Source organism: Tachypleus tridentatus, chromosome 6 (genome assembly GCF_004210375.1).
Source record: "Tachypleus tridentatus isolate NWPU-2018 chromosome 6, ASM421037v1, whole genome shotgun sequence".
NCBI classification, from domain to species: domain Eukaryota; kingdom Metazoa; phylum Arthropoda; class Merostomata; order Xiphosura; family Limulidae; genus Tachypleus; species Tachypleus tridentatus.
Window position 1 is genome coordinate 160756017 of NC_134830.1, and position 27558 is coordinate 160783574.

The 27558-nt window shown below is 37.2% G+C and overlaps 1 protein-coding gene across 1 annotated transcript; it reads left to right on the top strand.

The window, feature by feature from the left end:
- Positions 1-12777: 12777 nt before the first annotated feature.
- Positions 12778-27208, top strand: LOC143254303 (uncharacterized). The gene is made up of 2 exons (XM_076509240.1): positions 12778-13008; positions 25979-27208. Exons 1-2 carry the CDS (start codon positions 12949-12951, stop codon positions 26990-26992), a joined length of 1074 nt encoding a protein of 357 aa, XP_076365355.1. The 5' UTR covers positions 12778-12948; the 3' UTR covers positions 26993-27208.
- The last annotated feature ends 350 nt before the right edge of the window (positions 27209-27558 follow it).

Genomic DNA, 27558 nt, shown 5'->3' on the forward strand with positions numbered 1-27558 from the left:
ATTCTAAAATGTATTCGTTGAAACTTCTAGATGACCATTCATAGGAAAAAAAGTCCCTTGCTGTCAGAGGTAAATTTACAGATATACAATATCATTGTGTAGTTTTACACTAAAACAACAATAATCACAAGGAAGTTGAAAACATAATGCAGAAATAAATAAGCACACTTGGTGAAGGACCTTTTTGGTTAAACATTGGTGCAGCTATTGCTGTAAAAAATCGTACATTTAAAGCAACAGAAACAACAAATTTCAATAATATTGATGTCATTAAGGTACAGAAAGAAGTATTACTAAAATTTGTTTATTTCTGTTATTTACGTAATGGCGGCTTGAGCTAGCAATTCTTAATTTATGGTCAATTCTTGGACTACCCTAATCTAATTATGAAAGTTGACCATCACTCTTATAATATATAGTGCTAACAGGTGCATCAAGTCAAGCATACAGCCATGAAATCTTTAAAGACAAACACTGGCAGGAGAATGGATCGTGCTGAAGAGCTCAGTAATATTCAATATGGCACTGTCATAGGATGCCACCTTTCCAACAAGTCAGTTCGTCAAATTTATGCCCTGGTAGAGCTGCCTCGATCAACTGTAAGTGCTGTTATTGTGAAGTGGAAACGTCTAGGAGCAACAACAGTTCAGCCACGGAGCGGTAGGCCACACACGCTCACAGAATGGGACTGCCGAGTGTTGAATCGCGTAAAAATCGTCTGTGCAGAGTTGCAACACTCACTACCGAGTTTCAAACTGCCTCTGGAAGCAATCAGCACAAGAACTGTTTGTTGGGAGCTTCATGAAATGGGTTTTCTTGGCCAAGTAGCTGCCTACAAGCGTAAGATCACCAAGCGTCGGCTGGAAGAGTGTAAAGCAGTCTAGAGCAGTGGAAACACGTTATCTGGAGTGATGAATCACGCTTCACTATCTGGGTTTGGCGGATGCCAGGAGAACGCTACCTGCCTGAATGTATAATGCCAACTGTAATGTTTTGTGGAGAAGGAATAATGGGCTGGGGCTGTTTTTCATGGTTTAGGCTAGGATCTTTAGTTCCAGTGAATGAAAGTCTTAATGCTATAGCATACAATGAGATTCTAGAGAATTGTGTGCTTCCAACTTTGTGGCAACAGTTTGAGGAAGGCCCATTTTTGCTTCAGCATGACAATGCCTCCGTGCACAAAGCAAGGTCCATAAAATACATAGTTTGCCGAGGTTGGAGTGGAAGAACTTGACTGGCCTGCACAGAGCCCTGACCCCAACCCCATCGAACACCTTTGGGATGAATTGGAACGCTGAGTGCGAGCCACGCCTCCTCGCCCAACCTCACTAATGCTCTTGTGACTGAATAGAAGCGAATCCCCACAACCGTGTTCCGCAATCTAGTAAAATGCCTTCCCAGAAGAGTGAAGCTTGTTGTAGCAGCAAAGGGGAGGGGACCAACTCTGTATTAATACCCATGGTTTTGGAATGAGATGTTCAACAAGCACATATGGGTGTGATGGTCGGGTGTCCACATACTTTTGGCCATGTAGTGTATGTGTGTATTGTGTAGTTTTGTGCTTAATTCCAAACAATCAGTCATACTTAATGTACTAAAGTAATCTTAATGCCAATAATAAGATCTCTGTTTAACCGAATCAATCAATACAAGAGGTTTTAAAAATAAGTTTTATTAAGAAGTCAAGGTGAGTACACGTGTGTGTTTTTCTTATAGCAAAACCACATCAGGCTATCTCCTACGCCCACCGAGGGGAATCAAACTCCAGTTTTTAGCATTGTAAATCCGTAGACTTATCGCTGTACCAGCGGAGGACACACGTGTATGCGAACACATATGTGTCCATTGCGAAAAAATAAAGTTGATATATCTTTCACCATAGAATGGACACATTTTCTAGAACTATAACACATACAAATTTGCAAACACATTAAAGAGAACTTGTTATAGGATTAATGTCCTTTATAAGAATTTTGTAAAATATAAGTTGAGAAGTTGAGCAGTTACTTTTAAAACAGAATGAAAATTTTAATAACACTTTCGGCAGGTTTTAATTAATTCAAACGAAGTTTTCAACCAATAGATGTCTCATTAAAAAGACGGTAAATAACTGACGCAATCTTTGAGTAGTTATTCTGTTGTTATATTAAGTTAACTAGGTCGCTTAGATTATTTTATTTAGATAGTGTTGAAGTTCAGAGTTAAATAAAATAGCTAGACAAATAAATATTAAAGATATTCATCTCGATAAAAAATTACTAGAGGGAATTAGTTTATAGGACTGAACATACAATAAAAGGTATTGACATAAACATTTGGTTATATATTTAACGAAGTAAGAAGCTAAACTCTTGCACGTGTTAAATTATGTTAAAATATTTCTGGTGTGGTCATTTTGTTTCTTCAAATGATATTCTTGAAGTGATTAACTGTTAGACTAATTTTATTGAGAATGGACGATTTATAATTTTATACATTTTATAAAAAAAAAGAAGATAAGAAACAAGTTGAATAATACATTTCAAAAAATGAAACGTAATTGTGAGCTGTATGAAATAGTTGACACTTAAAACAACAGATGGCGCCATAAAACATTAATATACTGGGTTGCAAAGTGTTTGTTTGGTTTTGGAATTTCGCACAAAGCTACCCGAGGACTAATTTAGCAGTGTAAGACTAGAGGGAAGGCAGCTAGTCATCACCACCTACCACCAACTCTTGGGCTACTCTTTTATCAACGGATAGTGGGATTGACCGAAACATTATAACGTCCCCACGGCTGGGAGGGCGAGCATGTTTGGCGCGACGTGGATGCGAACCCGCGACCCTCAGATTACGAGTCGCACGACTTAACGCGCTTGGGCATGCCGGGCCACGAATTATAATGAGTGTGTGTTTGCTTATAACAAAGCCACATAGGGTTATCTACTAAGCCCACCGAGGGGAATCGAACCCCTACTTTTAGCGTTGTAAATCCGGAGACATACCGCTGTACTAGCGGGGGGCGAAAGAAAGAGAATAAATAGGTCATGAACTTTTGACAAAATTATATTCCTACAAGTGAGTAAGTGTTACCTTAAGTGTGTGTTTGTATATATTTTTCTTTTTATCAAATGCGTTTAATATGGGCGTATTTACGCAAGGAGATGAATACAACTTCTAAGTAAGACGTTTCGCTAAAGAAGCAAATCGATCAAGAAGCGTTACATCTCATCTTACTTATTCCTACTGAAGCGCTCTATCAGAAACGCGTTGAAAATTCAGTCTGGTGATATTTTATTAACTAATATTTCGGTCTTATATGTAGTGAAATGATATCATATTAAAGATATTTTATTGAAAACACAAAATTGTTTGTTTGTTTAGAATTAAACACAAAGCTACATCAATGGCTATTTGTGCTCTGCCCACCACGGGTATCGAAATCCGGTTTTAACGATGTGAGTCTGCAGACATTTCGCTGTACCGCTGGGGGGCAAACACATAAAAGTAATTCTAATATAAATATTTATTATAAATAGTTTAGTGGATATCACACAAAAATGCCACGTTTAAGAACTGGTATCTATATAAATATAATATTACTGTCAATTGTCTATCCGTAAAGCTACTTCGCAGGATCTGGGAGGATTTTTACCAAAATTTGTATGTAGGTTCATAGGAGGCTACACACAAATTTTTAGTTTTGTGTTTTTCTAATAGATGCTTTTGTGTTTCTTACCACTACTTCGCCACTAAATGATGGATCTTCACCAAATCTAACTATGATAGTTTTTTGGGGCCATGGAGAGATACATGTACATTTGTTTGTTTTTTCACATTTTGTGTTTTGAACTTTTTATGGGCCTTTTTTTTTCAGTTACATATAAAGGAAGCAACTTTTCATGTCATAAGATAGCCTTTCATTAATCATGAATTAACATAACTTCCGTCCAGGAGATTGTTACTCTAGCTAGTTTACAACAATAGAAGTTTGTCTGCTTGTTGCTAAGCGCAAATCTACACAATGGGAGACAATGTATGTCACAATATTCGATAAAAATATTTTATACATAACCATGAAAAAAACACTTTTGCATCAACTTATAGACATTATGAAGGTCAAGGGCCATCTGTGGCCTATTTGTTAGCATGTCAGGCTGCATAGCGTAGGGTTCGGGGTTCGAAAAGTGGCGCTGTAAATACAATTCTCACTTTCACCTGCGGGTGCGCTATAAAAATAATTATTAATATCGTAATTCAAAGAGCCAGATGAAATCTTTGCGAATGGTGGCGGGTACCACTGGCTGGTTTCCTTTGTTCTGATCTGGTCAGTTGCTCCAAATTAGAGACGATTACTCCTAAAGACGCTCGTTCGCTGAATCATAATATACTGTTCAGGTTTAAAAATTTTACTTCCTCAGTGACGACAAAAAAATCATGTCAAGTTAACTTCTGTTTGTTTAATTAACTACGGGTTTCATGTAAGAATAAAAAAACAAAACAAAATGTGTCTGAATTTGCTCTAAACTTCCAAAGACAATCATTGAGCTGCTAAAGCTGAATCATAAGCTTAGTTCAGTTTTTAGTTTTTACTAACCGATTACCCGTGGCGCCAATGCATTACTTCCGCGTGTGACGTATTAACGGCGTCATATATACACCCTAAGAATGGAGAAAGACAAAGTTCTCCGTGACGAGAAACTTAGTCGAAACGGGAAAATCGTGACCCCTATTGCAAATTTACATGTACACAGAATAAAAATTAGGCAAAGTTGGGCGTTGCACATCTCGTAATAAAAAAGTTTTTCCAGTATCATGTAAGCAAGCGTTCCATTATAGTACTGAACATACCTTTCTAAGAAAAGCAACATTTATAAGGTCGTATTTGGAACAGTTTTGGTTCCCTGTGAATATCTTTATATTTTTTTAAAACGTGGTTTTAAACTTCTTCCTTTACTTTGAAATACAAAACTACAAGTTTATTTAAAAGGCTTGAATCAGCATTTCATTTCTAAGGCCTGCTTATATTCACTTATCGCAGTTTTCTTTTGCTACAATAAGTGGTTGGGGTGCCATAAACTTACAATAACTTCGTGTAACGACGTACATACCAAATAGTTTAAAGGCAGGACTGAGAAAAAACAACCTAAAGTATGGTAGCACATACGTTCCACACCCTTATGTTTGACTGCATAATCACTTTAGGGCAGATTAGCCTAGGCTTTAGTATCAAGGCAATAAAGGAAAATAAAAATTAGATTTAATTACAGATAAATAAGCGTTTTTAAGGCTCACGAATATCAATGCGTGTTTTTAATATTCGTTTGTAGTTATGTGTAAAGCTACCCAAAGGGTTGTGTGTGCTCTGCCCACTACAGGTATCGAAACTTTGTTTCTAGAATTATAAGTCCGTAGGTGTTTCCGCTTTGCTGCTGCGGGGCTTCTGATGGTGGTTTCACGACAGTATCATTAAATTGGTGTAGCTGTAGAATTCGGATTTATTTAGAGGTCTAGTGAAATTATAGTTAGGCATATCCTTTGCATCCCCGTGGCACAGCGGTATGTCTGCGGACTTCACACCGTTAGAAACCGGATTTCGATACCCGTGATGGGAAGAGCACAGAGAGCTAATTGTGTAGCTTTGTGCTTAATTTTAAACAAACAAACATATCATTCAAAATTCGGTATCTTAAAATAATTAATTTTTCTTTCGGAGATGGATAGTTGAGTATCTTAAAATAGTTAAATCTATCCTTATATAGCTCCACATGGCCAAGCGTATCAAGGCGTGCGAATCGTAATATGAGGGTCGCGGGTTCGCATCCCCGTTGCGCCAAACATGCTCGCCCTTTCAGCCGTGGGGCGTTATAATGTGACGGTTAATGCCATTATTCGTTGGTACAAGAGTAGCCCAAGAGTTGGCGTTGGGTGGTGATGACTAGCTGCCTTCCCTCTTGTCTTACACTGCTAAATTAGGGACGGCTCGCGCAGATAGCCCTCGAGTAGCTTTGTGCGAAATTCAAACAAAACAAAACAAACTATCCTTATATATTTGACTTCTTAAACGTATTCACTAAAAATAGCTAGAAATAACTTTTAAGATTTTTATTTAAACAACATTTTTATAATAAAATATGAATATAAAGGTTTACTAATGAACTTGTTAAGCTGTGAGTATCTTCAGTTGAGTGATCAGGTTGAAACACTTTGAAATTGGTCTAATGGAAAAACTAGCAAAATCAATTATAACTTTTTCAATGGACTTCAAAAATATTAATATAGTCGATTTTGTTGTATACAAAAAATACTCATAAATCATAAAATCTTTTTTAATATCTAATCAATCGAATTGCTTAAAGAAAAAATCTGTATCATGAGATATTTTTCAATTGTATTTAATACCTACCGTCCTAGTGTTCAGGAGAAAGTCCGTCGGCTTATAACTATACAACTCGGATTTCAATACCTTTGACGGGTAGATCACAAGTCGCCAATTGTGTAACTCTGTGCTTAGAAACAACTAAGCCAAGTGTAAAGGTTTATAAAGCTACAAATCAGGTTTTGATATTCGTATTGGGCACAGCACAAAAAGCCCAGCTTTGTGTTTAATAATAAACAAACATTTCTTTCAAGTACGCCACCCCGTGGCACAGCGGTATGTCAGCAGACTTACAACACTAGAATTCGAGTTTTCGATATCCATGGTGGGCAGAGCACACATAGCCCATAACGTAGCTTTATGGTTAACTTTAAACATGCAACCCTTTTAAGTACCTAGTACCCTCTGGTGATTCACTGGCAAGTCCGAGGGCTTTTACCCCTACATATAGGTTTTCAATACTCGCTCTGGGCAAACCACAGATAGCCCATTTTGTAGTGTTGTACTTAAAAACAACAAAAGAGAAAAATATTAGAAAATTTTCCAGCCACAAATGATCAGTAATTTTATAAATATTACTGGTTAATTGTTTTGGAAACTAAAACTTGAACTGGACAAGAGAAACATAAATAATAGATACTGTAATAAGGCTGTCTCTCTCCAGCAGTACAAGACAGACAGTATATGATTTCATTAGGTGTAAGCTAATTTAGACCTTTGCAACAGTCGTTTATTTTTATTTTTTTAACTGCCGGTTGTGTGTAACGTTTCGTAAAATAATTATAGCGTTAGCGTTGAAACAATGAAAATCCAATATTGTAGCTGGTAGAACTGTAGCAAATTACGTTCTCTGTAACAGAATTAGGGACGAAGCACGTTACTGTTCCTCGTGCATCGTTAATACATGTTCACTGTTCGTGAAATCAAGACTTTCATTGCTAGCTACACTGAATTCGAAGTCTTTGTGACCGGAATTGTCTGCATGACGAATTCTATTAAATATGTGCCAGTCAAACAAGCTAACGACTTGGTTCTCGAAAGTTCGTCTTTTCAAATTGTCTAGTACAAGATTTTCGAGTTGTTCAGGCCCTGACTGCAACGAATTTTGCATATGATGAAAGCGTTTCAAAAACTTTAATAAGAGGGTGTCTTTGTAGACCATAAAAACGCATCTAAATTGGCGACAAGTCCATGCGTACGACACGACGATCATAGAAATTCATCCACGAGGTTCCCACACAAAAGCGAACTGTGTTGTTTAGGCTTGTAAAATGTTCTTTGAAACATGACTAAAGTCTTGAGAGGCACGAAAAATCTCTTTTCCAAAATAGTGATATTCATATGGATGGATTACAAAACGATACAGAGCCAAATGATACAATCTTCTATACAAGTTTCTTCAATGTCTTCCATGTATAGTAGAGCATTAAGGGCCAAAACGGACTTCGAAACCACATCACGAGCTAATCAAGGATCAATACCTCATCCACGAATAAAGCCCTCTGGTGGATCGACGGTAAATTTTAAGGTAAATAACGTTAAACGAGGGAACAAGAACCATATACAGGTCGTCCTCTTAAAAAAAGGCACCCATAAACTGCATGAACACCTAACTGCACTGCTTAACTTATCTTAAACTTTGGATATATACCAGTTTCTTGGAAGCGAGCGAAGGTACTAATGTACTAAAGAAGGAACCAAACAACTACTGTCCGATCAGCCTGACCAGGTGTGTAGGGAAAATTCTGGAGGAAAAAAAAGGTAATGGACTCAAATTTACCAGAAATCCAAAATGGGTTCAGAAAATTTAATCAAACAACTGACCACTTAATCAGATTAACATAAACTATTATAAATAGTTTCAACTATAATGAAGGCACTGTCCATGTTTTCTCGATGTCGATTCGACACTGTCACACTGTTTTCGGTTCCGCTTGACTGAAATGGATCTATTATGTGGAATTATTCACTGGGTATCTTCATTTTTGGAAAGCAGAAAATGTAAAATAAATAGTAGGAGAACCTACTGTGAGTCTGTTATTACAGAGGCAGGCGTCTGCGAAGGAGGGGTGGTTAGCCCTATTCTATTCATCCTGTGTGAAAGCAATATGCCCTGGAGATATCCAAACTCAGTATTTTCATCACAATTCGCTGACGATCTGTAACAGCTATAAACCTTCAGCAATCCTAAACAATATAATAAAATACTACTAAAAATATCGAATTAAAATAAATATCCCCCCAAATCAACTACGAGTAATTTCAAAACAAACAAGACATAAAAATAACCCACTAAAATAATATATGAATGAAACACTTCTCCGGACCACAACTTCAGAAGAATGTTTAGGCCTAGCCTATGATTCTAAAGTAACGTGGGTTAAACATATAAACATGTTAAGAAAACTTCGGAAAAGAATAAAATATGCAAGTAATTTAAAAGTCAAAATCCACTGAACCACACCGGTTACTATTATCAAAATATACAAAGCATACACACACTACTCACAGAATACGCATGCCCAGTATGGATAAACATAGCACCTCACCAGTGAAATTATACAAACACTACAACGCCCGTTACTCACAACAGCTTATAAAGTACCACGTAGCGCATATTTCAAATTCATGCACAGTTACTCAAATATGCAAACTATCGCCGATAGATACTTGAATCATTCTATAACTTAACGTCTGAAAAATTTGCATAAAAATGACCTACTGTGTGAACTTGACCGCTACTACATATATAGTGGAAATAGATCTAGGCACCTCTTGCTAATTAACATATATTTTAGAAATGGAGTTAATCAAGCCACCTAGCTAGACTAAACCAATCTACATCAGTTTTAAACTAAACTAAAAACATTTCTATGGGTTTAATAATGTAAAACGTTCTCACATTAGATTAGAACTGATGAAATGTGTGCGAGGTTTACATACTGAATTGTTTATGAAGTACAGGACTATGTATCATCGAACATAATACAGGAAAGTAACTGTAGATATCTACATGGACACTGCCCTACAGCAACCATATAACACTGTACGGGGGGTAGAGGAGACAAGATGTTAATGAACCCGACCCTCCCTGGTGTTTAAAGATCTTAATCCCGATAAAGAGGACTCAATTTCCTGTGATGAGCAAAGTGCAAGAAAACTCATTATGTGTATTTGCGAAACATAAAGATTATATAGCGACGAAGGAGAACCCTCCGACCAAAAAAAAAGTTTGTGATGAAGCTGAGCAGCATGTCTCCAGGTGCCGTTAAGGTGATAATAGACAAACATTCTATGTTCACGAAAGTTCAGAAACTTATATCCGTACTCCATATTAATGACTATTTTAATGAGTAAGATAGCCAAATAAATTGTAGTTACAGCATACCTGTTCGACAATGTACACGTGTGTCAGGCCCCATGATACAGCTTCAATGGAATTCTGTACCTTTGGTTTGTTTAAACATGCACTTTGAAATCTTTGACCTTAACAAAAAAACAACTAACTTATTGGTGTAAACAGGAGTGGGACAGTTATTATACTTAGAAGCCCGATGGTATGGAAGCAGTATTACAGGGGTAACAGATAAAGCATCATTTAAGGGGGTGAACATGGTCTTCAGTGCTAACAAGTCACAAAAGAAAATAACTTTCCCTATACTATACTGAAAATATTAGATAAAATGTGCCTGCGATGAGATACGAATTCGAATTATTACTTCAGTTTGAACGACATCTTACGTATGCGTGGGCTAACTGACCAGGTCACACACCTTTAGAATTAACTCCAGTATAATCCTTCCCTCATTTTGAACAGCTGACCAGAGGGAAGGTAGCCAACCACCAGCACCTACCGCTATAAGGGCTTTATCTGGCTCTTTGAACCGAATAATGGGATTTACTGCCAACGTTTGAAACACGCCACTGCAGGGCATGTTCAGCGGCATCACATCTCGAACTTTGGACCCTTCGGTTCACAGCCAAACGTGTTAGTCACTAGGCCACGCCTGACCCACTTTTGTACAAGTACGTAAGTTGGTTCAAAAGGTCACATTCTTTCAAATTTGTATACGGACCTTGAAATTCACGCATTAACATGTTAAGACGCAAAATATTATGATCTAATTTTTGAACTTCATTTTAACATGACAAATTGCCTGTTTATTGAATTTCGCACAATACTTCTCGCTACCTCCACTTTCCGTTTCCAATTTAAAAGTGATAGACTGAAGGGAAAGCAACTAACCAACACCACAAACTTTTGGGTTGGCTCTTTGCAAACGGTACGTGGGGTTTAAAATCACATTATGGTGATACAGATGTAGGACGTTGTGGGCTCGAGCAACCATACCTCGCTGTTCTAATTTCTATTTCTATATCCATTGCTACTCTTTTATTTATGTGAGGTTAGCGAATGGAGGTTAAGACTGCTAGACGGTGTATCCCCACCGCAATGTGGGTCCTACTTATTGAGTCACCTCCAAAACCTAGGGTACATCTTATAATCCCACATTATAGCTTGCACCCTCGGATCTTTTCAATTAGTGCAGTGTTTTTGTTTCAGCTTGTTTTTTAAGTTTTAAAAAGTAATATACATAACCAAATTTAAGATTAACAAATGGATTTATTTCTTGCTTCTGAAGTTCAGATGCCATGCTGTGTTGCAGCCTACAAGAGTGCATAGTTCTCGTGATTCATGGCATGCATATGCTCTACTGACGTCACAACACTGCAAATTGCAGTGTTAAGCTTTCCTTATGTGATGTCATTTTAGTGTCGACTGACTGACAGACAACAGTGTATAATAGTGCGAAATGCTATTTCTTAACAAAATACTGTATGTTTAGTATACAAATTTTATATACGTATCATGATAGAGAAATAACAAACACGATATTTCAACAATAAAATATTAACAACTTACCATATGCTTCGTATTTCGCTGCAATTCTAAACGTCACGTAACGAAACCGTCGATTTACTTACAAAGGTAATTTATTAAAAAAAAGAAGCTAAATATGTGAACCAAAACTGGTTTGGTTTGAATTTCGCGCAAAGCTACATGAGGATTACCTGAGCTAACCGTCTCTAATTTAGCAGTGACAGACAACGAAAACTGTAGCTAATCATCACCATCTCCTATTACTTTACCAACGAATAGTGGGATTGTCAATAACATTATAATTCTCCCATGACTGAAAGGGCGAGCATGTTTGGTGCGACGAGGATTCAAAACCACGACCTTCATATTGCGAGTCAAGTGCCCTAACCACCTGGCAATGCCGGGATTGAAGCAAAATAAATTAAAAGTAATTAATCAGGGCAAAGTTTTTCTTAAAAAAAAGGAAAACTAGCAGGTAACGGGTTAAAAATAAAACAAAATAATTTCGGTTTTAGTTTGGCTGAAAGGAAAATAAGCTTCGAAACCTTAAAAAATTAAAGTCTTGGAATATTGATTTTAAAGACACTTGTCTCTCTCACATTCCTTTTGTGCGGCCACGGCATTCTTTTGGCATGTTTAACATATGAATGCATAACCACTACATTCTCTAAGCCTTAATTTCTAGGCCTAGTTAATTTGTTTTATAACAGTTTTAAGCCTATTGATTGTATAATCATTGGATACTCTAAGTCTAAATTACTAACTTAATTTCTTTTATAGCAATTTTAAACCTACTGATTGCATAATCATTGTAAACTCTAAGTCTAAATTACTAGACTTTGTTCTATAGCGATTTTTTAGCCAATGGGTTTTCTAATTCGTGATGACGAGAAACCAACTTGAAGTACAAATGTATCTCAAGACGGCTAGTATGGGTATTAAAACTTTTATTAAAATAAAGTAGAGAACAACATTTCGACCTTCTTAGGTCATCTTCAGGTTAATCTTTTGTTTTATTTTTAACCTGTTACTTACTAGTTTTCCATTTTTTTAAAACAAAAATCTTTGTTAACCTGAATATGACCTAAGAAGGTCGAAACGTTGTTCTCTATTTTAATAAAAGTTTTAATACCCATACCAGCCGTCTGGAGATATATTTCTATTGGCTTTCTAACGCCTTCTGCTGCTCAAATCTTAAATATGTTTGTTGTTAAGCACGAAGTTGAACTATCTTTGTTCTGGCTACCGTGGGTACTGAAACCCCTTGGATTCAACACTGCTCGCATGGTACAGATATACTTATCAAACTAATAAACTGTTACGTTTCTTCATGTTCTGTATAGAAAGTTTCAAAACCTGGTCGTTCACAGCTTTCCTGCAAAACTCAAAATTCATTTCTGCTAAGGAATACATTTGTAGTATGTGTGCGTGCGGCACATACGTGAATCTCTGCCGACCAATCATTTCAGTAATCGAATCGATTTCATCCAACAGTGATGCAGTTATAGCCCTATGTATATATATATACCGGTTAGCGTTAATGTGAACTTGTGTCCAGCGTTTCGACGGCGCCTCGAATAGAATTGAAGCAACAGGAGAAATCTTCGCTCATTTCTCCATCAACTGTCCAGAAGACTGGTTGGCATAAAACTCCAGACATAAGACCGTTTCAGAAACTCAACCAATACTCCAAGTCCAGCAGAAGATGAAAAAGCGATTTATGTCGACCATTCTTACTCTTCTATTTGTTTGCAGTCTGGAAAAGGTAAGGGACAACTTCAATATATATGTATGTATATATGATCTTTGTTTTACAGAACTTCAATATATATGTATGTATATTTGATGTTCTTTGTTTTACACAACATCAATATATGATGTTCTTTGTTTTACACAACATCAATGTATGATGTTCTTTGTTTTACACAACATCAATGTATGATGTTCTTTGTTTTACACAACATCAATATATGATGTTCTTTGTTTCACACAACTTCAATATATGATGTTCTTTGTTTTACACAACTTCAATATATATGTATATATGATGTTCTTTGTTTTACACAACTTCAATATATGATGTTCTTTGTTTTACACAACTTCAATATATGATGTTCTTTGTTTTACACAACTTCAATATACATGTATATATGATGTTCTTTGTTTTACACAACTTCAATATACATGTATATATGATGTTCTTTGTTTTACACAACTTCAATATATGATGTTCTTTGTTTCACACAACTTCAATATATGATGTTCTTTGTTTCACACAAGTTCAATATATTTATATATGTATATTTGATGTTCTTTGTATTACACAACATCAATATATGATGTTCTTTGTTTTACACAACATCAATATATGATGTTCTTTGTCACTTCATTATTAGTAACGAAAATTGATTAAATCGAGTATAACCAGAACATGTTGTTGTTGTGTAACACTTAATGCATACTGTGTCAACCGCAGGGATTGAACCCAAAACGTTTAGCTCTCTAAGTCCTAAGTTGAGTATACAACCAGTTAGAATTAAATCCATGATTTAGTTTAGCTCTCCTCCCTCTATTTACGGAATCTTGTCGCGGAACGTTTGTCAATGAGCAATACAGGTAGCGTGGTGCCCTCTATAATTCTGAAATACTTACCACAAGGAGGCAGCAGTCATTTTTAATTTTACTTAATTATTGATTACTGTAATAATCGTAAGTTTATTCAAAATTGCAAATGGAACTAAATAAATAGCGCCAAAATTGTTTATACCACACTATGATATCATTAATTGACGTTTCCACCTATACAGTATAACTTAAACACTAAGCCTATTTTAACGCTAGTTAAAACATTCAGGTCCGATGCTAGCATCGAATTTCGTCAAAATAAGTTCAAATGTAATTTTGGATTTAAACTTTCCATCAGAACCTTTTCTTCATATTTTATAATCACCACTTTTCCTCTTCTATTATAATATATTTACATTCATATTAAAAACTTCATATTTCCCAGAAAAAGTTACGCTATGGTGAACATGCCACGCAAGCTTTTATTGCGCCACCTGGATATGACAGGCTTCAGTGTTTCCTTTAAACGTACAGGAACGTTTCTTTTTCACCACAATATAACCAAAATGGCTTTTTGGAGTTTCAGCCACAGATTACAAAAGTCGAGTATCAGACGTGACTTATTAAATATTTTAAAAGCTGAAAGCCTACACAAAAATTAAAGATATGATTCAATTTCACGGTTGAAATATGGAGTTAATACCTACATGTGTGTTTTGTTGAACACATACAAAAATCAAATTACAAGTTGACATTACATCGATAAACAAGTAGTTAGTAATACATTGTGAAAATTTAACACCATAATAATCAACGCGAAAACACCATTAACATGATTACAAACTAATAAGAACATGGCAGTTCTAGTGTAAGTGAGGCCTAAGTCTGTATGCTATGCCTAATTATGCAGTACCAAGCACTAATGAAGTTGAATAATTGCAGTTCACGTGCGTATTGTGTTTCACACCCTAACAATTTTTACATGAAAACTGATGATATAAATAACGTCTGGGCCACTAGTATATCTTTCGTGTTCCAGCTGGCCTAACGAACCCTGGTATTGGATGAAAGGCCTTGTCAGCATTGAATACAGTAGATGTAGTAAGGTTGACGTGTTTCAACATGTTCTTCTTTGTTGTCACTTATATAGATTTTTAGAATTACATACAAGTTTGGCATTTAAAGCTAGGTTTTCGAGCGTTTAGACATAAACAGTAGAGTGATATGTGACTTTCCACTGCAATCCAGAGTTGGTAGCTTCAAGACACTCAGTTTAATGTTGGACAAAACAAGTATACATGAATTAAAGTTGGTCAGAACATCATTCTGTATACTTTCTAATTGAGTCATTAGTGGTTCTGGTTCTTTGATTGAAAAAAAAAGAACTAATGACAATCAGAAAGCAACTAACAAAAGTGTAGTTACAGATGCACGCGACGCGATAGTGATCATCATGTAGTTATAAAGTATTTAAGCTCGGGGGTTGATTACATTTATTTTCTAAGTCTGCTGCTGCTACAAGATGCATTATTAAAACAAAAGTTTGCCTTTCTGTAAAACTTCAATATAAACTAGAATACAGTATGCATTCACGCGTTAATTTTTAGGACACTGATTTTGGTATTTCCCATCCGAACGGCGAACTTGCACTCAATTGAAACAAATGACCAGGGTTAAAGTTTAGATGCAGCCGTCCATAATTTAAACTGACCAGGCAAAAATTTCAGGTGCAGTCTTCCATAATATGAAGTGACCAGTTATAAAGTTTGGGTACAATCGCCCAATAATTTGGAACTACGTACCAAACAAATATCAACCAGTTAGCAGCATCCACCGCCACAACAGATTGGTTCAGCTTCTGAAAACGAATAAAGGAAGGATTGTCACATTTATAACGCACACACCACTGAAAGTGCGAAGCGTATTTGACGGCATCACGAATCGAGATTTGAATCACATGGACGCAGCCCATCACACTAATCACCAAGCCACATTCAGTCCATTGGGGATTGGAAACTGTATTAACTGGAATTGTCTCAGTTATCACACATCTCAAAGCGAATGTTTAAAAATTCCCTCCAGAAGTTGGGTGATTTATTAAAAAAACAACAAAAAACGGAGTATAAACTTTTTTAAATTTGTGAATAACCTCTTATCAATCGTACCTATAATAACATTTCCTGTCAGATCAAGACAGTCACTATGCATGCACGTTTATTCAGTTAAATGTAGATTTATTTATCAGCCAACCAGTATTTACATATTCCATTTCCAGGATGCGATTTGCAGACTCGACCACTTTCTCATTTGTAATCGAAATGGATGTTTTTTATTTTTAAGGTAATATCTTATTTATTTTTATTTTCTTATTCCCAAACATCTGACGGTTGGCATTGTGCAGATTTTGATTTAAGCGTTTCTGATGGCTAGTTTTACTGAAACTGTCATTACCAACGGAAAAGGAACGTTTATTTGTTTCGAATTTCGCGCAAAACCACACAAGGGATATTTGCGCTACTATCCATAATTTAGCAGTGTACGACTACAGGAAAAGAAGCTAGTCATCATCGTCCACCGCCAACTGTTGGACTACTCTCTTACCAACGAATGGTGGGATTAGCCGTAAGATAACAACGCCGCTCACACTTCAAAGAGAGAAGATGTTTGCTGGGACTGGCATTCGAACCCGCGATCCTCATGTTGCAAGTCAAGTGCCCCAGCCACCTGGTAATGCCGGGCCCAAGGAGACAATGAAAATCATTTGAAAAAAAAAAAATTAATGTGGGTAAGATGACTAACCCTACATGTGGGTTAAACCTACCCCAAATGTCGCCAGTAATTCACGTACAACTGGCCCTGACACATTGGTACCTTCTACGAAATCATTTTTATTAAAGATTTGACAGAGAAGTTTAATTTAAACAAAAACATACAATAAACTCACGCATTAATAATGAAAGTTTGTCAAAAATACGGAGATGTTTTCTAAAGTTTTATATATATATATACATTTACTCTTTCTCCCCGTTTATTCGACCAAAGCCTCCGTCGAAATTCACCACAGTGGATTCATGTATTTTCTATTCTAAGGTTTTGAATTTCGCGCAAAGCTACTCGAAGGCTATCTGTGCTAGCCATCCCTAGAGGTAAGGCAGCTTGCCATCGCCATCCACCGCCAACTCTTGGGCTACTCTTTTACCAACGAATAGCGGGATTGAACGTCACATTGTAACACCCCAACGGCTGAAAGGGCAAGCATGTTTGGTGTGACGAGGATTCGAACCTGCAACCCTCAGATTATAAGCCGAGTGCCTTAACCATCTAGCCATGCCGTGCCATTTTCTACTTTAAATTAGTATAATAAATTGCGTTTATAGCTTTTTTCCGGGTAGGGCGCTGATGTCGGCTAGACAAAAATTGAGAGGGTTGCATTCTACATCACATGGGAAATGAACCAGTTTTAAACAGTAAACGTTGTTCGCCGAGTACGAGGGCTACAGGAAAGGCCAAATCACACTGCAGGGTAGATTCAACCCTTTACTGCCGTTCCTATTTAAAATAACATGTGTTAACCCTAAGAGAGGATACGTAGTTTATGCCACTGATGTTCGAGACAAACTCTTTACGAAGTCACCGAAGTTGAAATGGGGTGTTACCTTTTTCTCTGGTAACACCCCATTTCTGGTATTCCCTCTTTCACGCGTACATCAAATGCTATATAGTGGTACATTTTTGAAAACGCTTCAATCACTTCGAGACAGAAAAAAAAAAAGTGAAAATGGTTAAACACACATCCTTTCGGTTACACAATAAGAAACATTAATTAAGACCAATGTACAGTCACAAATACAATACACGTCTTTCGACATCAATCAATACGTCACATTCAGGATTGTGAAGCAGAAATAAAATGGAAGCAAAACAGCATTATACTCATGACACAGAGAGAAATTGTGAATAAAATCAGACATGAAATATATCATCACATAAAAATGTCAGAACCCAGCTCTGAAATCTGCTTTACCTAATTCCATGTGACAGGCCTAGTAGTTAAGGTGTTCGAATACCCGTCACACCAAACATTCTCGCTCTTTCATCCGTGGGAGCGTTATTATGTGACGATAAATCCCACTACTCGTTGGTAAAAAGGGGAGCCTAAGAGTTGGCGGTGGGTGGTGATGGTTAGCTGCCTTCCTTCTAGTCTTATACTGGTAAATTGGGGACGGTTAGCGCAGATAGTCCTTGAGTAGCTTTGCGCGAAATTCAAAACAAATCAAACAGGCCAGGTGGTTAGAGGATTCGAATCCCGTCACCGAACATGCTTGCTCTTTCAGGTGTGTGGGCGTTATAATGTTACGCTGAATCCTAATATTCGTTGATAAAGAGTAGCCCAAGAGTTGACCGTGGGTGCTGTTGAGCGACCTGCTTACCTCTAGTCTGACAATTAGTAATTTGGGACAGCTAGCGCAGATAGCCCTCAAGTAGCTTTGAAAGAAATTCAAGAAAACAAACAGACTAACTTCCGTTTCAAGTACGCATTTCTAGCCAAGTGATTAGAACGATCCACAAGCTGTACTACTTCACCAATTTGAACCACGATTTGGGGATTTGTTCACAACTCCCCATCTTTCCCAGGTTCACTCACTGAGACTTTACCCTACTATTTGATCACATTTCATCTACAAAACACCAGTCACGCTCTTTTGTTCACTTAATCTGTACAAACGACAAAGCAATAGCTAACACACTTATAAGACAAAATTTTATTCCTTATAAGTTTTGTTTTTTAAAATCTATCAATCTATAAGACTATTCCTACCTGCTGATGATATAATACTGTCTAAACGTTGTACATTTATAATAGTGTTTTTCATTAAACCCGTCTCCAAACTTTTCCTATACATATACAGTTTGTTCATTTTGAAATGTAAAGTTGCACAACGAACCATCTGCGCCGTGTGAACTGCAAGATCTAACCCTAAATTATAGCGTAGTAAGTCCTCAAACATACGCCGAGCCACCGACAGATTGTTCAAATATAGAAATAATAAAAAGCCTAAAATAATCGATCATCGCTCCATTAGCCACAGTCGTTCCGTTGCAAATACTTGTACTAATACAAACAGCAAATACCCTAATCCAAAACCCATCGAATTGCACGTGCTTAATACAAAGAATAAATATACTAATCCGAAAACCATCTCCGGTTAGACGTCAAGATTTCAGTGACAAGTATGGCACGACGTGAATAGAAACAGAGCGGCAACTTTTACTTGTGTGCAATCTCGCTGTTCCCCCACTTCCTCCCAGATTTTGGGGGGGGGTCAAAAACCTCTTTATACGTTGGGAATAGACTCTGAAAAGAACTAAAGGATAACAAGAACTGCAGCTGAAACTCTAATCCCCACCGAGTCTTAAAGGGTCACCAAAAGCTCAACTGATTGCACCAGTTGGCGTTTTACCGTGTAGGTTTTTTTCACACTTGTTTAATAAGTTACGTTAAACACATATACACTCAGTTGGTCTTTTTACTCCACTCACTATCTATCTCTCTTTAAACACATATATTAGTGATATATATATTTACAGAAAGGAATTCGCTACAAAATGTAATAATTCGTCTATATCTCCTTTCATGTCATGACATTTATCAGTTGATTTATAATAATTCAAGTAAAGAAGGTATTTTCTTATTAAAATGTGAACATAGTATTCACTGACTTCACTGTGCATGGACCCAAGTATATTTTCAATCCATCAGACTTAAACGAAAAACTACATACCAAAGCGGGTAATGATGTGAACCCGATGACCGACTGTCTTATCGTAAATGGAAGCAAATGTTCTAGTGTAAAAAAAAACAACAAACAAACACGTTTATACATGTATTTGTCGTTTCAGCTTGCCTGATAAAGTTTATAGTACAGATTGTTCAACGGTTGAAACAAGTTCGTGGGTAAATAGCCCGTAAGTAGAGCTCGGGCGTGACCTTATGGTTAGCATGCGGGGTTGTGATTCGAATGGTCCAAGGTTCGAGCCGTAATGACGCTGAACACTCTCCAGCCTTTCAATTACGTCATTCTGTCCAAAGTCACAATACCAGTGAGTGTCGACAAGTAAGTGCCCTTCCTTTAGCCAGAGGGTTCATCATCTTATGAGAGTCCCACGTGTTTCTAACCTGGTCGTTTAGCTCATATGTCACATAAAGTCGTCCTTCAGGCTGATCTGCAGACAGATTAACATAGAAGGAAAAAACAGACAACAATTTGAAATTAACTAATCAACGATAAACATGCTCACTGAACGTAAAATGTTTGTTTTGTTTTTTAATTTCACGCAAAGCATCTCGAGGGCTATCTGCGCTAGCCGTCCCTAATTTAGCAGTGTAAGACGACAAGGAAGGCAGCTAGTCATCACCACCCACGCCAACTCTTGGGCTACTTTTACCAACGAATAGTGGGATTGACCGTCACATTATAACGCCTCCACGGCTGAAAGGGCGAGCATATTCGGTGCGACCGGGATTCGAACCCGCGACCATCGGATTACGAGTCGAACGCCTTAACACACTTGGCCATGCCGGGCCCAGAGAACGTAAAAAGAAAAACACATCAACAGAAACTTGATTTCTGAAGTCCTTTGTATTTTCTCTTTCAGAATCATAACCTTATTTTTAATGCCAGCACATTTGTTATCGGCCCGGCATGGCCAGGTGTTCAGGGCGCTCGACTCGTAATCCGAGGGTCGCGGGTTCAAATCCTCGTCGCAACAAACACGCTCGTCCTTTTAGCCGTGGGAGCGATCAATCCCACTATTCGTTGGTAAAAGAGTAGCCCAAGAGTTGGCGGTGAGGAGTGATAACTAGCTGCCTTCCCTCTAGTCTTAGGCCCGGCACAGCCAGGTGATTAAGCCACTCGACTCGTAATCTGAGGGTCACGGGTTCGAATATCCGTTGCACAAAATACGCTCGCCCTTTCAGCCGTGGGGGCGTTATAATGGTTCGGCCAATCCCACTATTCGTTGGTAAAAGAGTAGCCCAAGAATTGGCGGTGGGTGGTGATGACTAACTACCTTCCCTCTATTCTTACACCGCTAAGTTAGGGACGGATAATGCAGATAGTCCTCATGTGGCTTGGTGCGAAATTCAAAAACAAACATTTGGTATCTTCTCATAACTATATCACACGTTCGAGTCCGCGTGTCTTTACCCTATATTCTACTACTGCACCACATGATTATTTAACAAACTGAAGAAACCTAGCTTTATCACACGATGCTCTTGTGTTTTATGTATGTAAAAATCGGCTGGTATGGGTAGAGAAAGCACTATATAGAAGAGCGAACAAATGGGTTTTCTCATCATCACAAATTGTTTTGGTCTTATCGCTATTCTGGTAACAGGAACTAATTACGAACGTTTCAATTTTAATACGATATACACGGTATCGAAGTCTACATGACTACAAGTACGCATTATCCCGTTTACTGTCGAAATATATATGTTTATACTTGCTCGAGTTCCGAGTGTTGTAAGTAATTTTACATGCAGACAAACTAAAAGCAACTGACTACTTGTAGTGGAGCGCTTCTGGCGAGGATCCATTACCGTCTTAATGGGATTTCCTCTCAACTGGAAACATTTCCTTCTTCATAAAACAAAATGAAACTAAGAGACGAGCAGAGTAGTACACCTCTTGTCTTTTGTTGCGAGCAGAATAGAAGACAAGAAGGCTGTTTTTAATGACGACGTCCATGGTCCTGAAGCCGAGTCGCAAGAGAATAGATGACTCAGTTCGTGTCTCGAATTTAGTCTTGATCAAAACTTTCCACAACAATGGAACCAGTACGATTGAAACGTCTTTTGTGGCACCCTGACTTGAAAATTACCCATCTACTGACTTTTGTATCTTCCCTACTACTGACTCAAGTATTACACTTCTACTGATGTTTGTTATTAACAATACTGACTGCAAGTACCCTTAGTAATGACCGAAGTGTAGCCTTGTACGGACTCCAATTTTACTACTGGCTTTCGTGTCACTACTTAAGTATTACTTTCTACTGATTTTTTTGTCGTACCTACTGTTAGCTTAAGTGTTGTCCCTGAACTGACATATGTGGCGCTACTAAGATTGACATATATACAAGATATACTTGCGCAAAATCTCCAAAATTGTTTTCGTTCAAGAGTACATGAAACCAAAATTAAGAAAAAAATGTATTTTAATTTCTTGCTTTTCAAGTTCATATGCCATGCTGTATAGTAGCCTACAATGTGAATAATTATTCTCGTGATTCATGGCGTGCGCAAGCTTTACTGGCGCCAGGGCAGTATAAATTGCAACGTTAAGCGATCTCTTACGTGACATTATTGTGGTGTCTATTGACTGACAGACAGACAGACAACATACTACTGTATAGTAGTGCAATTGTTTTAAAAAGTGTTCCTTTCAGGAGCGTCGTTGGACAAAAGGCCTGAATGGGAGGGAAGAAGGCTGACTAATTCAATCTGACAAGAAACGTTTCAGAAAAACTAACCCTGATTTCTCTCACCCTTATTACTGACTTGCGCATTATTATGTCGCTCTCATTTTATTACTGGCTTTTGTAGTTTAAAATTTTTATTTAAAGAGCTACAGACACTTACATCTGCCAGAACCTTGTTTAACGTTGTATCGAGTTTCAAATTATCTGCAAGTTAACGGTTAGTTATAGTGCTCTATTCACATCCATCTGAGAGGTACTAAGCATAAAGTCATCTGATACCGCTTTCCAAAATAACAAGCGGTACTCACTCTACTCGGCATTTAAAAAATCGATGTCATAGGCACAATGATGTTCTTAAAGTCCCGTTACAGTAGATTTTGGTAGACGACAAGCCAGTGTTCATATAAACTCCTATGTCTTTTATTACATCCATATCAACGCTGAAATGAAGATATTAGCTGTTTTCTACAAACAGGTGTTTCTGGAGGAGTGATACAAGACTTCGTATTTTTAACAGTTCACGTTTATCATTGCTATTTACACCACTTTACATTTGAAGTACTCGATTATATCTATCTAATATGACGATGTCTTTAATTATCTGGACATATACATCCTGCTCACCTGTCTCATTTTAATGTCTTCCAATTATGTGATCTGTTCTGCTTATGTTTTTCCCCTTTTATTCTACCTCATTACATTTAATAAGTTATAATCTCCAAGTGGTCTCTGAGTTACCATTTCAACTCTTCGAAATCTTCCATTTTCACACACGTATAAATCTCATGAGTTTTTTTTTCTTCTTCAGTACTATTGATATCAGATTTTTATTGTTTGTTTGAAATTAAGCACAAAGCTACACAACGGGCTATCTGTGCTCTGCTCACCACGGGTATCAAAATCCGGTTTCTAGCGGTATGAGAAATACCACTAGGAAGAGCTTGATATCAAATAATCATATGTTTTTTCCGTACACTTTAACAAATGCTGTATCAGTTTCTGAGCGATGTAAATAATACAAAGTTGGGTTTTTCTCCCAGAATATAAAATCAGAAACATTTCATCTGGTTCATTTATCAGCACTGGTTTTCAACCTCGAGAGAAGAAAGCATTACTTTAACACAACACCTGAGCCTTCTTTTGTATCCTAATTAATGTTAATTAATCGATAGAAACAGAAGCTTTAAGAAACTTAGATAATCATGTTTCTTTCAGTATTTCAGTTGTAGCAAAGTATATTAAGTCGTAGAACTGAAGACGCTATCAATAAAACGTATTCAATGCACAAAGCCTAGACGTCTATTGTTTTCACTGATGTATAAAGTAATACGATACATTGGTGTACAATATATTTGATTAAGTTTAGCCATTACGTTTTTGTTGTTTTTTTAATCAAATAATAATGCCTCCACAACCATTCACTAGATGTCGCCATTGTTGGATTATATTTTAAAACGTATTTCGACAGTCGAAAATTATTCCGCTATTGCCGAAAATATTTCCCTAACAATACTTTTACGATATACTTTGGGAAAAGAAATCGTCCACCAGATGTCTCTGATGTCGGAATTTCATATTAAATGTCAATCACTACTTGCCCTGCAATTATGTATACACTGTCAATATACAAACAAAAAACAAAACATGCGTTTAAAATCTGAAGTGTTTAAGAAAAGAAGTTTGATTAAAAAAACAACTTCATATTAACCCGATTTCTTCGAGAGATTTTAGAATTTCTGGTGCCTGAGAATATTAGGTTTATCCATTGAACTTTCCAGATTTTCTAAGCTACTAGAGTAGATTAGCAAGTCCACTTTAGTATCAGTCTTTTCCTTTCTCTGAAATCAGGTACTAACGTGGTTATCTGTAACAGCACTTCACAGCTCCGAAATATGTAGCAATAATAAAAAAAAATCGATTTTATGTGTATGTAACTGTTAGACGAAAGTTCAGATCAGAATGTAAGATACATTCAAAGGGGACACCGTATAGCCAGGTGGTTAAAGCACTCGACTCGTAATCCCAGGGTCGCGAGTTCGAATCCACGTCACACTAAACATGCTCACCATCTCAGCTGTGGGAGCGTTATAATGGTACGGTCAATCCCACTATTCATTGATAAAAGATTAGCTCAAGAGTTGGCAGTGGGTGGTGATGACTAATTGTCTTCTCTACTTTTACACTGCTAAATTAGGGACGGCTAACATAGATAGCCCTCGTGTAGCTTTGCACGAAATTAAAAAAACAAACAAACATATTCTTAGTGACTTAAAGCCAGTAAAATCAACAATATGAAATAAACCATTTGTTGGAATACAGCGGTTACCGACTAAGTGCAATATTTTTTGTGCTGAACAACGAAAATATTCTCATACGGAATATTGAGTTTGCTTACTAAATAATACTCATACAAGAGTTTAATATAACAAAAAACACCTAGAATTCTGATTTCAAGAAGAACCACCAGAAACAGTTTTTCTGTTTTGTCTTATCTGTGTTAAAATATTACTTGTTTTAAAACATGCGCAAAGCTACAGAATGGCTTCCCTTTTCACAGCCGACCATAAGTTTCAGTTGACAGACCAGAGAAAATGCAGCTAGTCAACAGCATCCACCACCAACTCTTGAGCTATTTTTATTTGACGATATAGTTTGGTTTCACTGTCTCTCGTATAACGCATTCACAAAGTGTTGAGCGCGTTTTGGGGTAACGCTAACCATTAGCTTCATGTTGCCATGTAATTCTACAGTTCGTGAGATGAGCTCAGTATTGGAAACACTTTTGTAACCACCGTAAATCTAGCGATTTATCATCGTTGAGCTATAACAGTTCACAAAAAGTCCGTGTTGTAATGTCACTCAGTCTATGTAGTTTTCTGACATTTTATAGGATTAATAGATGTTTGAAAAATGAAACCTAAATGTTGATGGTAGAGGAGAAAGGACAGAATACGAGTGCGCCGATTCCTGTTTATTCAACCTAAATAATGTACATATTCACTCTAAAAAATCGAAAAGGTTTTACATTTTTTTAATATTGTTATTTACATATAAACAACTAAATATATTCAAAAACCTCGTTTTTGAAAACACTACGTCTTGCTAAATTTACGTTTTTTTTTTTAAAAAAGATGAGATTTTTAAATATATTCTACTTTATACCCGTATGTAAAATATATTAGATTCAATTAAGTTAGTTAGGCCCGGCAATGCCAGGTGGTTAAGGCAACAGACTCGTAATTTGAGGGTCGCAGGTTCGAATCTCCGTCACACCGAACATGTTTGCCCTTTCAACCGTGAGGGCGTTATAATATGACGGTCAATCTCTCTATTCGTTGGTAAAAGAGTAGCCCAAGAGATGGCGGTGAGTGGTGATGACTAGCTGCCTTCCCTCTGGTCTCACAGTGCTAAATTTTGGACGGATAGCGCAGGTAGCCCTCGTGCAACTTTGCGCGAAATTCAAACTTATGTTAGTCACATTAACACATCATTTCATTGAAGTTACTTCAGTGTGCTGGCATGCACTAAAATCTTACCGTTGTTAAGGGCCAAGTATGAGAGGTTTACCAGCCAGATTTACTAAAACAAAGATTTTTCTTTCACATTTTATATATCCATTAATTGACCGAAAAATATATAAAGCTATAAGATTTTTATGGATTTAGTTTTTTCTTTATCAACAGATAGCAAGCGCTGCTGGAGAGATTCATAAGGCGGCTCCTAATGGCCGAGAATTGAACCAACCCAAGCGACATATTGGAAACTTAGCGAAAAATGGTCGACTACCCATAATTCACAAAGGCAAGAAAAACATGGAAGAACAAATCTCACACGCATTGGACTCGAATGCCGAGGTTAAAATGTTTTGGAGATCTTTACCTGCTTCTGTCTCTGGGTTTACTTTACATCCATTTACCTGGTCTGATGACTATAGTTCTTATTGGAATTCCGAACAGGCATCAAGCCCATTGCTGGGTCACAGCACTCAGTCACCGGCAGAGGTCATTAGTGATGAAGCTGTGCAATATGCCAACAGACCAAGAATGGTTCTTCATTCTTCTGAAGAGGAAGCTTTGGACCGTTTTCTTTTGGAGCTTACTGCTAAAGATGTTTCTAAACCAGCTGAAAAGCGAAACATTGCTCATTTGGCTCGGAAGGGTTGGTTAACAGATCTGAGATCCTATAAACCTTCACCACCCAATAAGAATTATTTTCCGAGAGGCTTTGGTTATAACTGGAAAAGAGAGATGCTTCCATTTCATAAGTTTGTTAATCTTGAAGATACAGACACGTCCACTGAGAAGGAATTTGCAGGAGATAGAATAGAATGTAATGAGAAGGACTTAAAAAATAATGATATTGACGAACCTACATCATTGCATAAGAGGAACATTGCTGTTCTTGCTCGCGCAGGGAAGCTACCCCGTTGGCACAGTAGCGCCAACTGGTGGGAGCTGAAGCGAGACAACTATATCGTCCCTCTGCACCGTTTTTCTCGTGTTGTTCCAAACTACCAATTTTCCAGTAAGCATCAACTCGCAGAACTTCAAAAACAAACAAGGCGATGTAAACCACTTAGCGATAACGAGAACAACAATCTGGTTCCTTTACACTGGCACCAAGAAAAAGATGGTCTCAAACAAAACGTCGCCATGTCAGCCCGAAAAGAACTCATACCTGTCAATAATGGAACCTAATGACCAGTTTTTGGATCGTCATTATATGAAGTCTGTGACGGAAGAGAAAATATTCAAACCTATAACTTAAGTAGCAATTATTAAGTATTATCAAAATAATATCTATCAGCTTGTAATGTGTTTGGTCAACTGCACTGAATGTAAAATGTGAATATCTGTATGATGCACAAATAAAACAAAAAACTGGAAACATGAATGATGTATTAAAATTAAGCTTTATTCGATGGTTAGCTTTTTGTTGTTTCTTCCCTTCAGAAGATTTAATAACATAAAATACCACAAAACTTAAAAAAATGTTTCACTTAGAACTTTATTCTCAACTGGTCTAAACAGTGTTTTGAACAAGATTTTAAATAACGATATTGTTAATGGTCGGTGTCGCTGCCGTCCCAGAGCTTGTTGAAACTGTATTTAGTTTGATTTGGTTTCAATTTTGTGCAAAATTACACGAGTTATCTGCGCTAGCTGTTCCTAATTTAGCAGTGTAAGACTAGAAGGAAAGCACCTAGTCATTACCACCCACCGCCAACTCTTAGGCTATTCGTTTCCCGTCCCACCAAAGATGC